This window comes from Aquarana catesbeiana, linkage group LG09 (assembly GCF_042186555.1).
Source record: "Aquarana catesbeiana isolate 2022-GZ linkage group LG09, ASM4218655v1, whole genome shotgun sequence".
NCBI classification, from domain to species: Eukaryota; Metazoa; Chordata; class Amphibia; order Anura; family Ranidae; genus Aquarana; species Aquarana catesbeiana.
Genome location: NC_133332.1, coordinates 159592599 through 159608348, shown reverse-complemented (window position 1 = coordinate 159608348; position 15750 = coordinate 159592599). Strand labels below are relative to the sequence as shown.

Below are 15750 nucleotides of genomic sequence, written 5' to 3'. Positions count from 1 at the left end.
AACTGGTGGATGTTAGAGACCTTGTGCTCCTCCACCTTCCATTTGAGGATGCCCCACAGATGCTCAATAGGGTTTAGGTCTGAAGATATGCTTGGCCAGTCCATCACCTTTACCCTCAGCTTCTTTAGCAAGGCAGTGGTCATCTTGGAGGAGTGTTTGGAGTCATTATCATGTTGGAATACTGCCCTGCGGCCCAGTCTCTGAAGGGAGGGGGTCATGCTCTGCTTCAGTATGTCACGGTACATGTTGGCATTCAGGGTTCCCTCAATGAACTGTAGCTCCCAGTGTTGGCAGCACTCATGCAGCCCCAGACCATGAAACTCCCACCACCATGCTTGACTATAGGCAAGACACACGTGTCTTTGTACTCCTTACCTGGTTGCTGCCACACATGCTTGACACCATATGAACCAAATACGTTCATCTTGGTCTCATCAGACCACAGGACATGTTTCCAGTAATGTCCTTAGTCTTGTGCATCATCTTTAGAAGAGGCTTCCTTCTTGGATTACAGCCATGCAGACCAATTTGATGCAGTGTGTGGCGTATGGTCTGAGCACTAACAGGCTGACCCCCCCCACCCCTTCAACCTCTGCAGCAATGCTGGCAGCACTCATACGTCTATTTTCCAAAGACAATCTCTGGATATGAGGTTGAGCACGTGCACTCAATGTCTTTGGTTCAACCATGGCGAGGCCTATTCTGAGTGGAACCTGTCCTGTTAAACTTCTGTATGGTCTTGGCCACCATGCTGCAGCTCAATTTCAAGGTCTTGGCAATCTTCTTATAGCCTAAGCCATCTTTATGTAGAGCAATCATTTTTATTTTCAGATCCTCAGAGAGTTCTTTGCCATGAGGTGCCATGTTGAACTTTCAGTGACCAGTATGAGAGAGTGTGCGGTAACACCAAATTTAACACACCTGCTCCCCATTCACATCTCAGACCTTGTAACACTAATGATTCACATGACAAGGAGGAGGAAAATGGCTAATTGGGCCCAATTTGGACATTTTCGCTTAGGGGTGTACTCACTTTTGTTGCCGGCGGTTTAGACATTAATGGCTGTGTGTTTAGTTATTTTAAGGGGGAAAGCAAATTTACACTGTTATACAAGCTGTACACTCACTACTTTACATTGTAGCAAAGTGTCATTTCTTCAGTGTTGTCACATGACAAGATATAATAAAATATTTACCAAAATGTGAGGGGTGTACTCACTTTTGTGAGATACTGTATATATTACACATGCGCATCTTTGAAAAGTTTGAAGGTTACATTGCAGTTTACAGATCATGAACTTCCTGTATATGCCCTGAATATGTAATTTTTTTTTTATAAATTCATTTTAGATTATATGTATCTATGAGGAAGGTAAACTCTTTTGATTTGATTTATTTTATAGAATTTCATAATAATTCTATTTTAATTCAACTTGTATGATTTTTTTTTTTTTGTTCAAGTTCACTTGGCATGGATTATAGTAAACTTTTATATAATGAAAGCCTTTTGTTTTTTTAAACAATACTGAACTGAAAAAAAATGGCTATACACGCAACCCAAATATTGTGGTTGCAGCAGGTGGAAGATGTACAAAAGCAAAGAACAAACATCAAATACCATATTAAGTCTCTCATCAACTGACATAATTAAATATCACATTATTAGTTTTTATTAAAAGCACATCTATAATATAATTTACCAAAATTTAGTTTTATTAAAATGATAAAATGTGAATAAAAACAAAATAATTTATATTATATAAAGTTTTCATGTGTCCTGTCTATGTATTATGCTCTTCAATGGGAATTAATCAGCCACTTCGGTCAGCACAGGTACTATTTTTATGGTTATGGGTAGGCTTTACATTTTCAACTTGCAAACAGCATATGCTAAAGCCTTGATGGGAACGAATGCTGGAAGATACATTTTTTTTTCTTCCAACCATATATATTTCTTGCAGTGACAGGTAGGCTCCCTTGTCTGTTGCTGCTGCAGACACACATGAATAATATTAGAAATGTTCAGTATGCCTACATGTCTATAAAGTGGCTTACTGATTTAACATATTTTGTATGCAGGATCTTCAGGAATTCACATCAAAATCTAACTCTGATATAGGCACTTTGGCAGCCATTTCCATAAGTTTCAGTTGCCACTGGGAAAACTGGTCATGATGCCTACTGTAGGGACTTGTTCAGACTGCTCATTAGATATGAGTCTCAAAGATCCAACACTAGACTGTGATTTCCAGTCGCTGGTCGGTGGATCACTAAAGATAGGCAGCTCAGGTCCAGAAGCAGCAGATGGGTTTTTTATAAGCAGAGAAGATGTGCTGACCAATGGGTTTAGAACACCAAGGAACCTGAAATGAAATATCAGAAATTACATTTTGGTCACTAAAAATTAATTATCAGCTTTAGAAACTGAGATGTATGCGATGAAGTAAAACAAGCAAAAAATAAATAAAAAATTGAGTGATACTTTTATTTTATTTAACCTGCAATAATTCCCATCAAGCTAGATAACTCTTATGCCGCGTACACACGGTCGGACTTTCCGGCATACTTGGTCCGGCGGACCAGAGTGTGCCGGACAATCCGCCCGTGTGTAGGCACCGGCGGACTTTTCCGGCGGACTTTTTCCCAAAAGCCCGCCGGACCTAGATTTGAAGAAAGTTCTAAATCTTTCCGCCGGACTCAGTTTCGGGCGGAAGGTCCGCTCGTGTGTGTGCTGGTCCGACGGAAAGCCCGCTCGTGTGTATGCTGGTCCGACGGACCAGATACAACACGAGGGCAGGGTATTGCATCTCACGCTCGCTGCAATAGGAAAAACACATTTTCCTATTGCGGCGAGCGCGGGGCATACCAGGCCCTTAGGTCTGGTATGGATTATAAAGGGAAGCCCCTACGCCGAAAAAAACGGCGTGGGGTCCCCCCTAAAATCCATACCAGACCCCGATCCGAGCACGCAGCCTGGCCGGTCAGGAAAGGGGGTGGGGACGAGCGAGCGCCCCCCCCCCTCCTGAACCGTACCAGGCCGCATGCCCTCAACATGGGGGTGGGTGCTTTGGGGGAGGGGGGCGCCCTGCGCCCCCCCCCCAAAGCACCTTGTCCCCATGTTGATGAGGACAAGGGCCTCTTCCCGACAACCCTGGCCGTTGGTTGTCGGGGTCTGCGGGCGGGGGCTTATCGGAATCTGGGAGCCCCCTTTAATAAGGGGGCCCCCAGATCCCGGCCCCCCACCCTATGTAAATGAGTATGGGGTACATGGTACCCCTACCCATTTACCTAGGAAAAAAGTGTAAGTAATAAAACACACTACACAGGTTTTTAAAATATTTTATTAAACAGCTCCGGGGGGGGGGGAACTTCCTCCGGCTTCGGGGGTCTTCTTCCGGCTTCGGGGGTCCCTCCGCTTCATCTTCTCCCGGCGTCCGGTTGGTTCTTCTCCCGGTGTTCCATTTCTTCGGCCGGCTCCTCTGCTGTCTTCAGGTAGCTCTCTTGCCAGCAGAGGTCCGGACTTCTGGGCTTCTGGGCTTCTGGGCTTCTTCTCTTCTCTTCTCCAGATGTTGACACGACGCTCTCTCCGGCTGGACTGCTCTCCGAGGGCTGCGTTGTGACTTATATAGGCGGAGACCCCGCCCCCTTTTGATGTCACAGTCCCTGGGCATGCTGGGACTGTGACGTTTTAGGGGGCGTGGTCAACATCACCCAGTGACCACGCCCCCTAAAACGTCACAGTCCCAGCATGCCCAGGGACTGTGACATCAAAAGGGGCGGGGTCTCCACCTATATAAGTCACAACGCAGCCCTCGGAGAGCAGTCCAGCAGGAGAGAGCGTCGTGTCAACATCTGGGGAAGAGAAGCCCAGAAGCCCAGAAGCCCAGAAGCCCAGAAGTCCGGACCTCTGCTGGCAAGAGAGCTACTTGAAGACAGCAGAGGAGCCGGCCGAAGAACAGGAACACCGGGAGAAGAGAGCGGAGAAGAACCAACCGGACGCCGGGAGAAGATGAAGCGGAGGGACCCCCGAAGCCGGAAGAAGACCCCCGAAGCCGGAGGAAGATCCCCCCCCCGGAGCTGTTTAATAAAATATTTTAAAAACCTGTGTAGTGTGTTTTATTACTTACACTTTTTTCCTAGGTAAATGGGTAGGGGTACCATGTACCCCATACTCATTTACATAGGGTGGGGGGCCGGGATCTGGGGGCCCCCTTATTATAGGGGGCTCCCAGATTCCGATAAGCCCCCGCCCGCAGACCCCGACAACCAACGGCCAGGGTTGTCGGGAAGAGGCCCTTGTCCTCATCAACATGGGGACAAGGTGCTTTGGGGGGGGGGCGCAGGGCGCCCCCCTCCCCCAAAGCACCCACCCCCATGTTGAGGGCATGCGGCCTGGTACGGTTCAGGAGGGGGGGGGCGCTCGCTCGTCCCCACCCCCTTTCCTGACCGGCCAGGCTGCGTGCTCGGATCGGGGTCTGGTATGGATTTTAGGGGGACCCCACGCCGTTTTTTCGGCGTAGCGGGGTTCCCCTTTATAATCCATACCAGACCTAAGGGCCTGGTATGCCCCGCGACGGGGCTCGCAAGGTGTCAATCTCGCCGATAAAAGCGGCAAGATTGACATCCTTTTCTAGTCCCGTCGCACCTGAGTCACGTTCAAAATGAACGGACTTGTCCGTGTGTGGGCAAGTCCGTTCATTCTGAAAGTCCGCCGGAACTCCGGCGAAAGTCCGTCGGAAAGACGGGCGGACTTAGCCCGCCGGAAAATCCCGGCGTGTGTGGGCAAGTCCGTCCGTTTTAAAGTCCGGCGCACCTGGCGGACAAAGTCCGTCGGAAAGTGTGCCGGACCAAGTAGGATAGAAAGTCCGCTCGTGTGTACGCGGCATTATGCCCTGTACACACGATCAAACTTTCCGATGGAAAATGTGTGATCGGAGCTTGTTGTCGGAAATTCCGACCGTGTGTGGGCTCCATCGGACTTTTTCCATCGGAATTTCTGACACACAAAGTTTGAGAGCTGGCTCTAAAATTTTCCAACAACAAAACCTGTTTATGTAAATTCCGATCGCGTGTAGACAATTCCGACGCACAAAGTGCCACGCATGCTCAGAATCAAGAAGAAGACCTGCACTGGCTATTGAACTTCATTTTTCTCGGCTCGTCGTATGTGTTATACGGTACCGCGTTCTTGACGTTCTGAATTTCCGACCAAATTTGTGTGACCGTGTGTATGCAAGAAAAGTTTGAGCCAACATCCCTCGGAAAAAATTTGATGGGTTTTGCTGTCTGAATGTCCGATCGTGTGTACAGGGCATAATGCCCTGTACACATGATAGGATTTTCCGACAACAAAAATGTAGATTTTATTCCGAAGGATGTTGGCCCAAACTTGTCTTGCATACACACGGTCACACAAATGTTGTCAGAAATTCCGAACGTCAAGAACGCGGTGCCGTATAACACATACGACGAGCTGAGAAAAAAGAAGTTCAATAGCCAGTGTGGCTCTTCTGCTTGATTCCGAGCATGCGCGGACTTTTGTGCGTCGGAATTGTGTACACACGCTCAGAATTTCCGACAACAAGTTTTGTTGTTGGAAAATTTGAGAACATGCTCTCAAACATTTGTTGCCGCAAATTCTGACAACAAATGTTCTATGGAACATACACACGGTCGGACTTTCTGACAACAAGCTCACATCTAACATTTGTTGTTGTAAAATCCTATCGTGTGTACAGGGCATAACACTAGCTATAGCCTAACTGTAGCCATAACCCTTGGTCAGCCAGCAAGTAAAACATTAAAAAAATTTAGTTATGTGATGTTGGTGAAGAAGTCACAGGCTATACAGGCAGATGGGTCAGTTAACTGGCTCCTGAACAGTTTCTCCATCCCCTGTTCTGGGCCGTTGGCAAAGATAATTTGTTGTCATAAATGTGATATATGGAAGGCAACAAGGAGATCAACTGAGAACTGCAGTGTACTATGCTCAAACTAGGTCCTCTGTGTGATGATTCCACAATTTTGCTTCCAGACCTTGGACTCAGATGTCTTCTTAGTCAGCTGCTCATTTGTAACCTGCCATACTGCAAGGACTTCAGGACAGCTGATCAACAGCAAACAACTTGGCTAAGCTAGTCCCTAGCAAAGATGTGTATTTAGAAACCTTGTCCCATGTTAAAACTTAATGACCAGGTTACTAGTCATTATTACCATTAAGGCAGGCGGCACTACTGTTTTGAGCCATACAAAAACATCAGGTGTCATAATGATCTATTGAGAATTTACGCTTATTGCGTAAGCGTAGAAAAAAAATAAAGGCCCACTGGCTGTTAGCTGTACAGTTAATGATTGTTCTTCTGCAAGCTTAGAATTAGTAACTCACTCTATCCCCAAAAAAGGTAGTTGGTGCAGGCTATGGACATTCACTTAAGCAGATGCCCATGCCAAGATGTCAAACCAGATTATTAGTTGGGGTTCAATAATTATTTAAAAGGTATCTAAAACCAAGAACAAATATTAAATATATTGAAGCTTGCAAGTCTTTACATGCTGTGCTTGCATTTGTTTTCTGTTTTCAGATTAAGTATATTTTCTGCAGGTACAGAAAATTCCTTTTGATCTTGCCAGAATTTCAGTGGCATTGTAACTTTCTGTGAACAAATCTGTTATCTCAAACAATGTTATCATGTTCTACAGCTAGCTTCTGCGATCTGCAAAACTTGCCCTCCCTATGAAATGAAGATAAAAAGATGAGAAGGAGTTTTTAGTCCACTTGCGGACTGTAGACTAGGGTGATAACACTGCCCCTCCATAGATTCAGTGCAGTAAATTAATGTTGACACTATAGCACAGGAAATGTGTTATTGGCAGGATCATTAAATACAATCAAAGAAAACAAAAGTCTCAGATTAGTAGACTAATGCAGCCACCAGAACTAAGGACTGGGAAGCTGCAATATATAACATTTTTGGTTTAGATATTTTAAGCTTAACATCATTTAGGTGAAGTTCTTGGACTGGGACCATTACATCACTAGGACAGGGAAACACAATTATAGTTTGAAGATAATTCCTATGGTAAAATCATTTAAAGAAGACTGGAGTTGCAAAATATTAGAGCAAACACCTCTATTTCCAACCCAGCTTTCCTGTGCATAAAGCTTTTTTTAAGAAAGTACTTTGTAATGTTAGGCAACTTACATTAATATTAGAATGGATAATGTCAGTAAGGATAAGATACAATTAAATAAACTTTAATTTACTGACACACCTGGAAAATGTAGGAAACAAGTTTACCTTCCAAAGTAGGGATTGAGAACAGGGTGTCGGAAAAGTGAAGTCCAGGACATAGGGCCGAGTGAGCCTAGGCTTGCTGTGCTGGATGGAGGGGAGACAGATGGTGCTGTCACTGTTGAAAGAGGTAGTGTCCTCCAAATAGGGTCTATAAGAGGACTGGGGGTTAAAGGAAAATCAAGATACAGCCCCATAGGATGTCTGACATGGAAGGCAGGGCTTGCACCTAATAGTTCTGTTTTCTCACGTTTTCTCCATTTTGCTCTTCGATTTTGAAACCAAACCTATACCAATAAATGATAAATATAATATTTAATTTATTATATAAACTGTACATAGAAAATATATTTCATTGTCCAAAATTTGCTAGATTCTACATTCTTAATGTGATATGCCATCATGTATACATATTGAAGTATATCAGTGTACATATCATGACCATGGCATGAATACAGAAAGAACTACTGGCTGGAATGGATAAATTAATTTCATGTTAAATAGCTTATGTATTGTAGTAATAAACATAATATCACAACGGAGAGGGGTAGCAATATTTATTGTGCTTTGATTTGCAGCTGATTAAGCTTGTTGACATGCCCCAGGTGGTGGGTCCTGGATTCACTGGGCTCAGAGGAAGCTGGTTTAATTATTCTTATGCTGCATACACACGGTCGGATTTTCAGACGGGAAATGTTGGATGTGAGCTTGTTGTCGGAAAGTCTGACCGTGTGTATGCTCCATCGAACATTTGCTGTCAGACTTTCCGCCAACAAATGTTTGCTAGCAGGTTCTCAAATTTTCGACCAACAAAACTTTGTTGTCGGAAAGTCCGATCGTGTGTACACAAGTCAGTTGCACATAAGTTCATGCATGCTTGGAATCAAGCAGAAGGAGCCGCACTGGCTATTGAACTTCCTTTTTCTAGGCTGGTTGTACGTCTTGTACGTCACCGTGTTCCCATGTTCGTAAATGTTGGCCAACATTTGTGTGACAGTGTGTATGCAAGACAAATTTGAGCCAACAACCTTCGAACAAAAATCCACAGTTTTCTTGGCGGAAAGTCTGATCGTGTGTACGGGGCATAAGAGTCAACCCAGAAGACCAGAGCGGTGTGTCTGTGGGGGGGGGGGGGGGGTGTATGGGAGGTGGGAGCTGCCTTTTAACTTTAAAAATACCTAGGCAATAATATTTTTAATTTTTACCAGAAGACAAAGTTTGACATTAAGGCCTACTTTAGCCTTATGTTTCCCCAATGTGGTTAGTCTGTTACCATTGCAATGCTAGCAGACTAGTTGGGTGTGATGAGCTCTGCTGTTATTCAGCAGAGGAAATTTAGGAAATTGACCCCCAAAGTCCTCTACATTTTAAGGGAACACCCATTCTGTACATTGGTTAAGCATGAGTACATAAGACCTACTGTATAGAAGGATTTAAGACATAATGGCCAAAGAACCAATGCAGATATGACTAAAGGAATAAGGTTAAAAACAACCAAACAATGGCTTGTGCAATAAAGTATCCAGGAAAGGAATTATAAACTAAAGACAGAGGGCTGGATCATTAGATCACTACATGTATAAAGTACAAGTATGAATTTGCAAATTACAGTACCTGAAAGTGAATGAACAGAAATAATCTTTCATTGTTCTTACTACTCTAAAAAAGTACATTTTTTTGATTGATGGATTACTGCACATCTTCCCTTACTGCATGTTACTCATCGTTTCTCGCCTTATTTGATATTGCTCTATATGTTAAAACTGTAAATAGCACAGACCTGCACTCTTGCTTCAGTTAGGTCCAGCCGCATTGCAAGGTCCTCTCTGCAGAAGGAAATAATAACAATGCATATTAAAATGTTCTATGTGCATGAAATGAGTTTGGTTCTGTAGAAAACATACTCAGACATTCAAAAATAAAATAAAATATGCTGAGGACTTCCAGCAGATTTACTCTACTTTAGTGACTCAGATCTGTGTAAATGCCATTGGAGGATTCATGTAATTTTTGATATATATATGACTTATTCAAGAAGGTGAAGTGCAACATGTAAAGAGGCATTAATCATTAGAAACTGAATTTATAATTCAGTGATCTGACAGATGATTGTTTTGGATGGGTTCCTGCACCTTGTGCATCACATTGCTTTTCCTGTGATCTTTTTAAACAAAGTTTGTGTGGCTCTCTTATCAACTATCTTTGTGTGGCTATCTCATTGATGGTTTTCTATAAACTGTTTTTAATATCATTTGTGGATTAATTACATTTTAACAATAACCCTACAAAAAAAAAAAGATCCTGTTCCTTCAAAGCATGGTAAATCGCATAGTGCTTGTGCAGTGTTATTTGTCCCTCTCTATGCTGTACAATACCTGGCTGATCCTGCCTGTTCCTGTGTCCCCCTTAGTGTGCTGACCATGGTAACCATGGCTGCTGATCCATGATACCGTGGTCAGTTTACGTGCCTCCGTCATCCCGCTGCTCCCCCCCCCCCCCCTCCTGCTGCTATTTCATCTGGCAGTAAAGTTAGTGATTCCAATTCCTGTGTGTTTGTTTTAGAATTTTGCAGCTAAATAACTTTCTTCACATTGTGGATATGCGGTCATGTGACTGCCTGGCTGACGTTAGAGGGGATACTCAGCCCCTCTTACTGTAGTCCTTAGATCGAGGAAGCAGAGCGGTGGGCGGTCACATGATCGCACATTGGCAATGAGAAAAAGGGTATTTAGCTGCAGAATTTTAAAAAAACATACACACTGTGTATTATATTGTAGTATTACAGAGGGGCTGGCAGGAATTGGGATCACTGGATTTACAACCACTTTAAATGTATCAAAAGTCTAACCCTTTTTGAAGCGGTGAAGGGTTAGAAACTCTTGTTGTCTGTGTCATGCGCCCTATGTCACCGTGGCCGTGAAAGTAAGGGAAAACCCAAGATTTTGGGATAATCACCAGAAATCTTTCTTCAGTAACACTTTTTGCAGTGAAAACTGTCTAAAAGGAGGTTTTCCTCACCTTGGAGAGATTTCCTCTCACTTCCTGTTATGTTTATAGGAGAAGAAGTAAAGGGTAATGTCTACAATGAGACACAAAAACCTGACAAGATTTTCTAATCTTTTCCTTCTCTAAAAGAAATAAAAAAGTGTTTGCTATAGACACATGTTAAAGCGGGACTTAACTGTATGTGAATTCCCTCCCTCCCCAGTTTCCTTCTCCCTTGCCAGTCTCTTCCAGTTACTTAAAAGATTACCTTCTGCACCACTCTTTAGAAAAAAAAGCATTCATAGATGCACTGTCAGTCTGTTCTAGCCATTTGAAATCTGGCAGAGACCAGCGGTAAACTTGTTTCCTACATTTTCCAGGTGTGTCAGTAAATTATCTTCTGGTAGATAGGTACTATAGCAGCCCACAACATCTGTGCGTGTGCACTTGCGCTGCAAAGTGTCTTATTGAGACACTACATCATGGGATATCTGCATCCTATCAATCTCAGGAGGCAGCGGGGCCCACTAGGAAGTGCTGCCTTGCACAAAAAGTAACAGAAAAGGTAAACATTGTAAATTTTTTGCGTATTTGAGGGGGGGGGGGGGGAGACAAAATAATAAAATGTTTTAGTGAGTTAAGTTCTGCTTTAAGTCATTGTAGTAGGCAACAGTGGTTAAATATAATTATATATACTCAACTTCTTGTCTAGTTATTCCACAGAAGAACACTCTAATTTCTAAATTTGTTGACCTCTTTTACTTAAGTTGGTGGAAGACAGGCCACATGGAAAAATGATATTACCGTCAAATGTCAAATGTAGTTTCTGTACAGGAGTCGGCACTCTTCCATATAAATGTGTGCAGGTTCAAAGTAGCTAACTGATCCTGGTATATACTTACTGGCTCATTCAGTGAAGCAATGCAAAGAGTAATGGGAATGTGCACAGAGCAGCAACCTAAAACAACCAGCCATAAATCATCTCAATTCATGTGACTACAGTAAGTACAATCTGATTGCTGTAGGTTACTGCAGTGCACACCTCGATTGCTCTTTGCACTTCCTAAACGAATAAGCAATGACAATAGCACGACCGCATAGCATGTAATAGTATTGTTATATCATTGAGAAGAAGGCTCTCATCCTGATTTCATATAATGGACTGTGCCAATGAGTCTATGTATCTGTTATTTCAAAGAATTTCAAAAACAATCTGTAATTTGACAGTTGCATTATATTTCCATTCCATTTACAGCACAGAGCAATGCAAGCTATTTGTAATCTCTGATTATTATACAAACTACTTGAGGTATTTTAAGATAACCTTGTAGTGAATATATTAAAACTAAAGATTTTGTTTGCATAATGATGTCTCATTTAGCATTTTAAAATCATTAGTAATTTCCTAAGGGCCATATTCATAAAAGCATTAGGCTAAGTATTATGCATGTAAATTAAGTTAAATGTCTGGTAAAGCTTGACATCTAGTAATGATCTCAAAGTTCAAAACCAATGCTTTGAATTTTATAATTTTATAAATCTTTTATTGTTTTTTTTTGTGTGAGTAGCTCCTAGTTATGGATAACATGATGTCAAGGTACTTAGCAATCCTTCTGAATGTGATTGTCACAATGAACATTTGTTAGCCCAATGCATTTACCATTTACTGATTTCATTGATGCATAAACAATGGATGGCATCCATATACTGCCAAAAGTGAGAACTAGCTTGAAAAAATGAGCCCTTTCCCGGATTGTAGATTTTTAATGCAGGAAAACCTGGCTCTATCAGGGTGGCATTTTTCATTTCTATCCAAGATAACCAATTGACGGCTATGATGTGACTGTTTTAATACAATTTTGGACGCTATTTTGAAGATCTATGGTGTGCTAACAATATATGCTTTGACTTGTGTTGACATCGTCTATAGCACCCACTTGATTCAAGGCATTGCCAGGAATATGTGTGATTGGAATCTTATACTAATAATGGATTAGACATGATTGATAAACATGTATGTAAACAAGAGTTGCACCACACATGTTAGCGTGAACGTGGGCATGAGAGCAATAATTCTAGTACTATCATTCACAGTTAACTTGAATTTGATAACCTGTAAGGGCTTTTAAAGCATTACATATGTACAATTTTTTGTACCATAGTTTTTTGCCATATCACTGGCACGTGTAAATGTTAAGACTTGACACGTTTGGTATCTATGTACTCAATACAGCCCTGTTTAATATAAATTACAAATAAATTGTGTATTATATGGTGTTTGTGTGCACTAAAATTAACCTTAGTGTATTTTTGTCCAGAAAATATAGATTTGATAGACATTTGTGCAAATATTGTTTGGCATAAACATTGCCACCATTTTTTTCTACAGGGCCTCTGCTTTCATAAAGTGTATAATTGTTGGTGGGTTTAAGTCATTTTCTAGAAAAAATGCAGATGTATGTAAACAAAGTGGGAAGTGGTTAAAATCAGTTAAAATCAACATATTACAGGTGCATGGTGTTCAAAATCTTAGTTTGGTTTCTTAGAAAGCAAGCACAGGCAGAGTAGAAAACCCTGTCACCTGCCAACATGCTGCAAAGAAGAACCTTACTCCCTCTACAGAGGTCCAATACCCTCCTGCTTAGTCAGACCTATAGCTCTGCAATCAGCAAACTCCCTGTTGATTGAAAAACATGACTCTGACACAGGGGACGTGTTTGCAGAGAGACTACTGTTTCCACACAAAACGCAAGGGACTTATCCTACAGCATGCTGGTAAGGGACAGACTTTTCTACTCAGGATTTGGAAGCTTTCCAAAGAACACAAATTGTTAGATTTTGCCTTGATGACACTGGAATGAAAAATAACATATATATTAAAGCTTTGACTTCTCATAGGGAGCTGCTCTAGCATTTGCTGACTTTCTTTGGCTAAGTAGGTTGCCTTAACATTTGCTTGTGGTTAAATGGAAAGACCAGCCATCTTCTATTTTGAGAGGTTATTTGAATCTCGTTCTATCATGCCATACCAGATAAAGGTTGATATTTTAAGATCTTACGTTTTTCAACAGCTAAACTTTAGATTGCCTAAGCTTGACCTACAATCATAACAACAGTTTTGAAGAAAAAAATAGTTATTTTAGCAGTGTAAAAGCTACCTGGTAAATACATCTGGGTAATGGGATTTCATGAAGGCCCTCTCCAACTCTTCCAGCTGATAGTTACTGAAGGTAGTGCGGTAGCGGCGTTGCTTCCTTTTTCCTATGGCTACAGATAGTTCAACCTCGGTGTTCTGCTGGTTTTCAGCTTGCTCTTTCCTATTAACATCTTTACTATTCTTTGGCACATATGTGGCCATATTTTCTCCATTGGCCACTTTGGTTGATGTTATTTCCTTTTCCTTGACTTTAACATGGGGACCAAGGTTGTATACGATCTTCACAGGAGAGGATACAATAGCTTTTTTACCTAAACAAAAATCACAGTTTGTTATTAATTGCTTCTTCATTCCAACGCATCCTCATTTTCCAAAACGTAATCATGTTGTTTCCATTCCATGATTTTATAAAAAAACAAATTCACTGGGGTTAGGTGGAGCCCCTACTTTAGGTCACAGTGTAAATCAGTGTTGAAGTGGAAATGCCAACATTGTAAACAAACCTTTCTTCACATCTATGAAAACAAACATCCTCACTTATTAAATTATGTATTCAGTGGAGGAGCACATTCTCCTTAATTACAGAGTTATTTTCTAAATAATTATCTAAAGGATAATTTCTATTTATTAATGTTCCATTTAAAGTTACTAGATTTTGCAAGTAAATATATTTTTGCAGGTATCATGTGATATTATTTTTACTATTATTATTTTACTGTTTAATTGTATGTAAATATTTTTCAGCATAACCTGGACAAATATTGTTTGTTCTAATGGCGACAATTACAAGGTGAGGAGGCCAGCTGTGCAAAAATGTTCTATCTATACTGAATTATAATAAACAATATTATTCTAAGAGTGGTATACTGTACATCCACATCTTATGTCTAAAGCTGATGTTCCTTCCAGTTCATTTACTATATATAGATAATAATAAAAATAATAAATAAAAAAGTTAAAAAAAGATATATCTTTTGGAAATTGTGTGTGTGTGTATATTATTGCCTACATTTATTTATTGAGCAAAATATGTACTAAAGCATGCCACAAAACCGTTTAAAAAAAAAAAAAAAAAAAAAAAAAAAATATATATATATATATATATATATATATATATATATATATATATATATATAGCACTGATGTGTCAAAAATTTAAATTCGGACTCTTATAGATGCTTAACGTAAAAGGATATAGATATACATATAAATTAACTTCGAAGCCCCGTGACCTATATAATATTGATGAATAAGCATAACCAGACAACCTATGTTTTCATGCTTTTATGCACACAAAAGACGTGACATACGCTCACCAGCATTTGGTGTTGATGTTGAGTGGTCCTCGGGGGGTCTCTTCTTGTCTCCTGAACTTTGTGACACTCCTAGAATGCTGTCAATGAAGTATGAGGTCAGAAGCTGGACAGGAGGCTGTGTAGGGCAGGCAGTCTCTTTGGAGCTGTCCAGAGGAGAGGGTGCTGGAGTCTGCATTTTGTCTCAGTAAAATTCTATGTGATGTTGAGGAAATGCAACCTGTAGTGGACTGTGAGCACAGGACATTCTCTTCTACTCATCTCATTGGTCATGACACTGTCCTCCACATGTCCCTGTCGTCATTATCACACACTTAAAGCCATAAAAGAGGGTGGGCACTTCTGGTGACAATTTTTTTTTAAAGCAGAAACTGGTGCAAGTGCTTGAGAGATTATTACACAAACTATTGTCCTGATCTATTAAAGCCTATTCAGGGACCCTGCAGCTGTAAAGTCCATTTAAACATTCACCCTACACAGTGTACTAAAGTAATGCTATTCATGGAAAAACATTTTTATTTGGCACAGATTGCACAAATGATCTATAGTCTTTTGAATTTATATTAAGAGTCACCTGTATTATTATTATTCTTAAACTGAAATTGTAAGATTATCACATTAACCTCACTATAAATAACATAAAGCAATTTTGATTTTGTAGATTGTTACATCTACGATCATCATGATGGGAAAACGAATGAATCTGTCAGGGGAAATGATTTTTTTTAAACCCTATTTTAAACTTATTCTCTCATGTGTTAAACTGTATCACTAGGTAGTAGAGCACTTTAAAACACGCTACTGTTGCCGTATAATCAATCAGAATATTAAATCATTTAATAATAATTAATAATTTTAATAATATTATATCATTTACAGCTACGCTCTTCTAAAAAATGTTATGCTATCATTGCTCTAGTGTTTTATTAACTTGTTTCTGCGCCTGTCATATTTCAGGTTCTGGGAGAATGAGATAGGTGGTAACGCATGCTAGGAAAGTTTC

General features: G+C 40.8%; 1 protein-coding gene across 1 annotated transcript; it reads right to left on the bottom strand.

Moving 5' to 3' along the window:
- Positions 1 to 1692: 1692 nt before the first annotated feature.
- Positions 1693 to 15035, bottom strand: ESX1 (ESX homeobox 1). Its single transcript, XM_073597956.1, has 5 exons — positions 14751 to 15035; positions 13436 to 13745; positions 9073 to 9118; positions 7299 to 7579; positions 1693 to 2363 (listed from the first exon to the last, which is right to left on the bottom strand). The coding sequence occupies exons 1-5, from the start codon at positions 14923 to 14925 to the stop codon at positions 2147 to 2149; spliced, it is 1029 nt and encodes a 342-aa protein (XP_073454057.1). The 5' UTR covers positions 14926 to 15035; the 3' UTR covers positions 1693 to 2146.
- Positions 15036 to 15750: the final 715 nt, after the last annotated feature.

Coding starts and splice junctions, on each gene's coding strand:
- ESX1 (XM_073597956.1), bottom strand. CDS start 14,925: ATGCAGACTCCAGCACCCTCTCCTCTGGACAGCTCCAAAGAGACTGCC. Junction 9,119..13,435: donor TACCCAGATGTATTTACCAG/GTAGCTTTTACA, acceptor TTCCTTCTGCAG/AGAGGACCTTGCAATGCGGC. Junction 2,364..7,298: donor CTCAATCCCTACTTTGGAAG/GTAAACTTGTTT, acceptor ATTTCATTTCAG/GTTCCTTGGTGTTCTAAACC.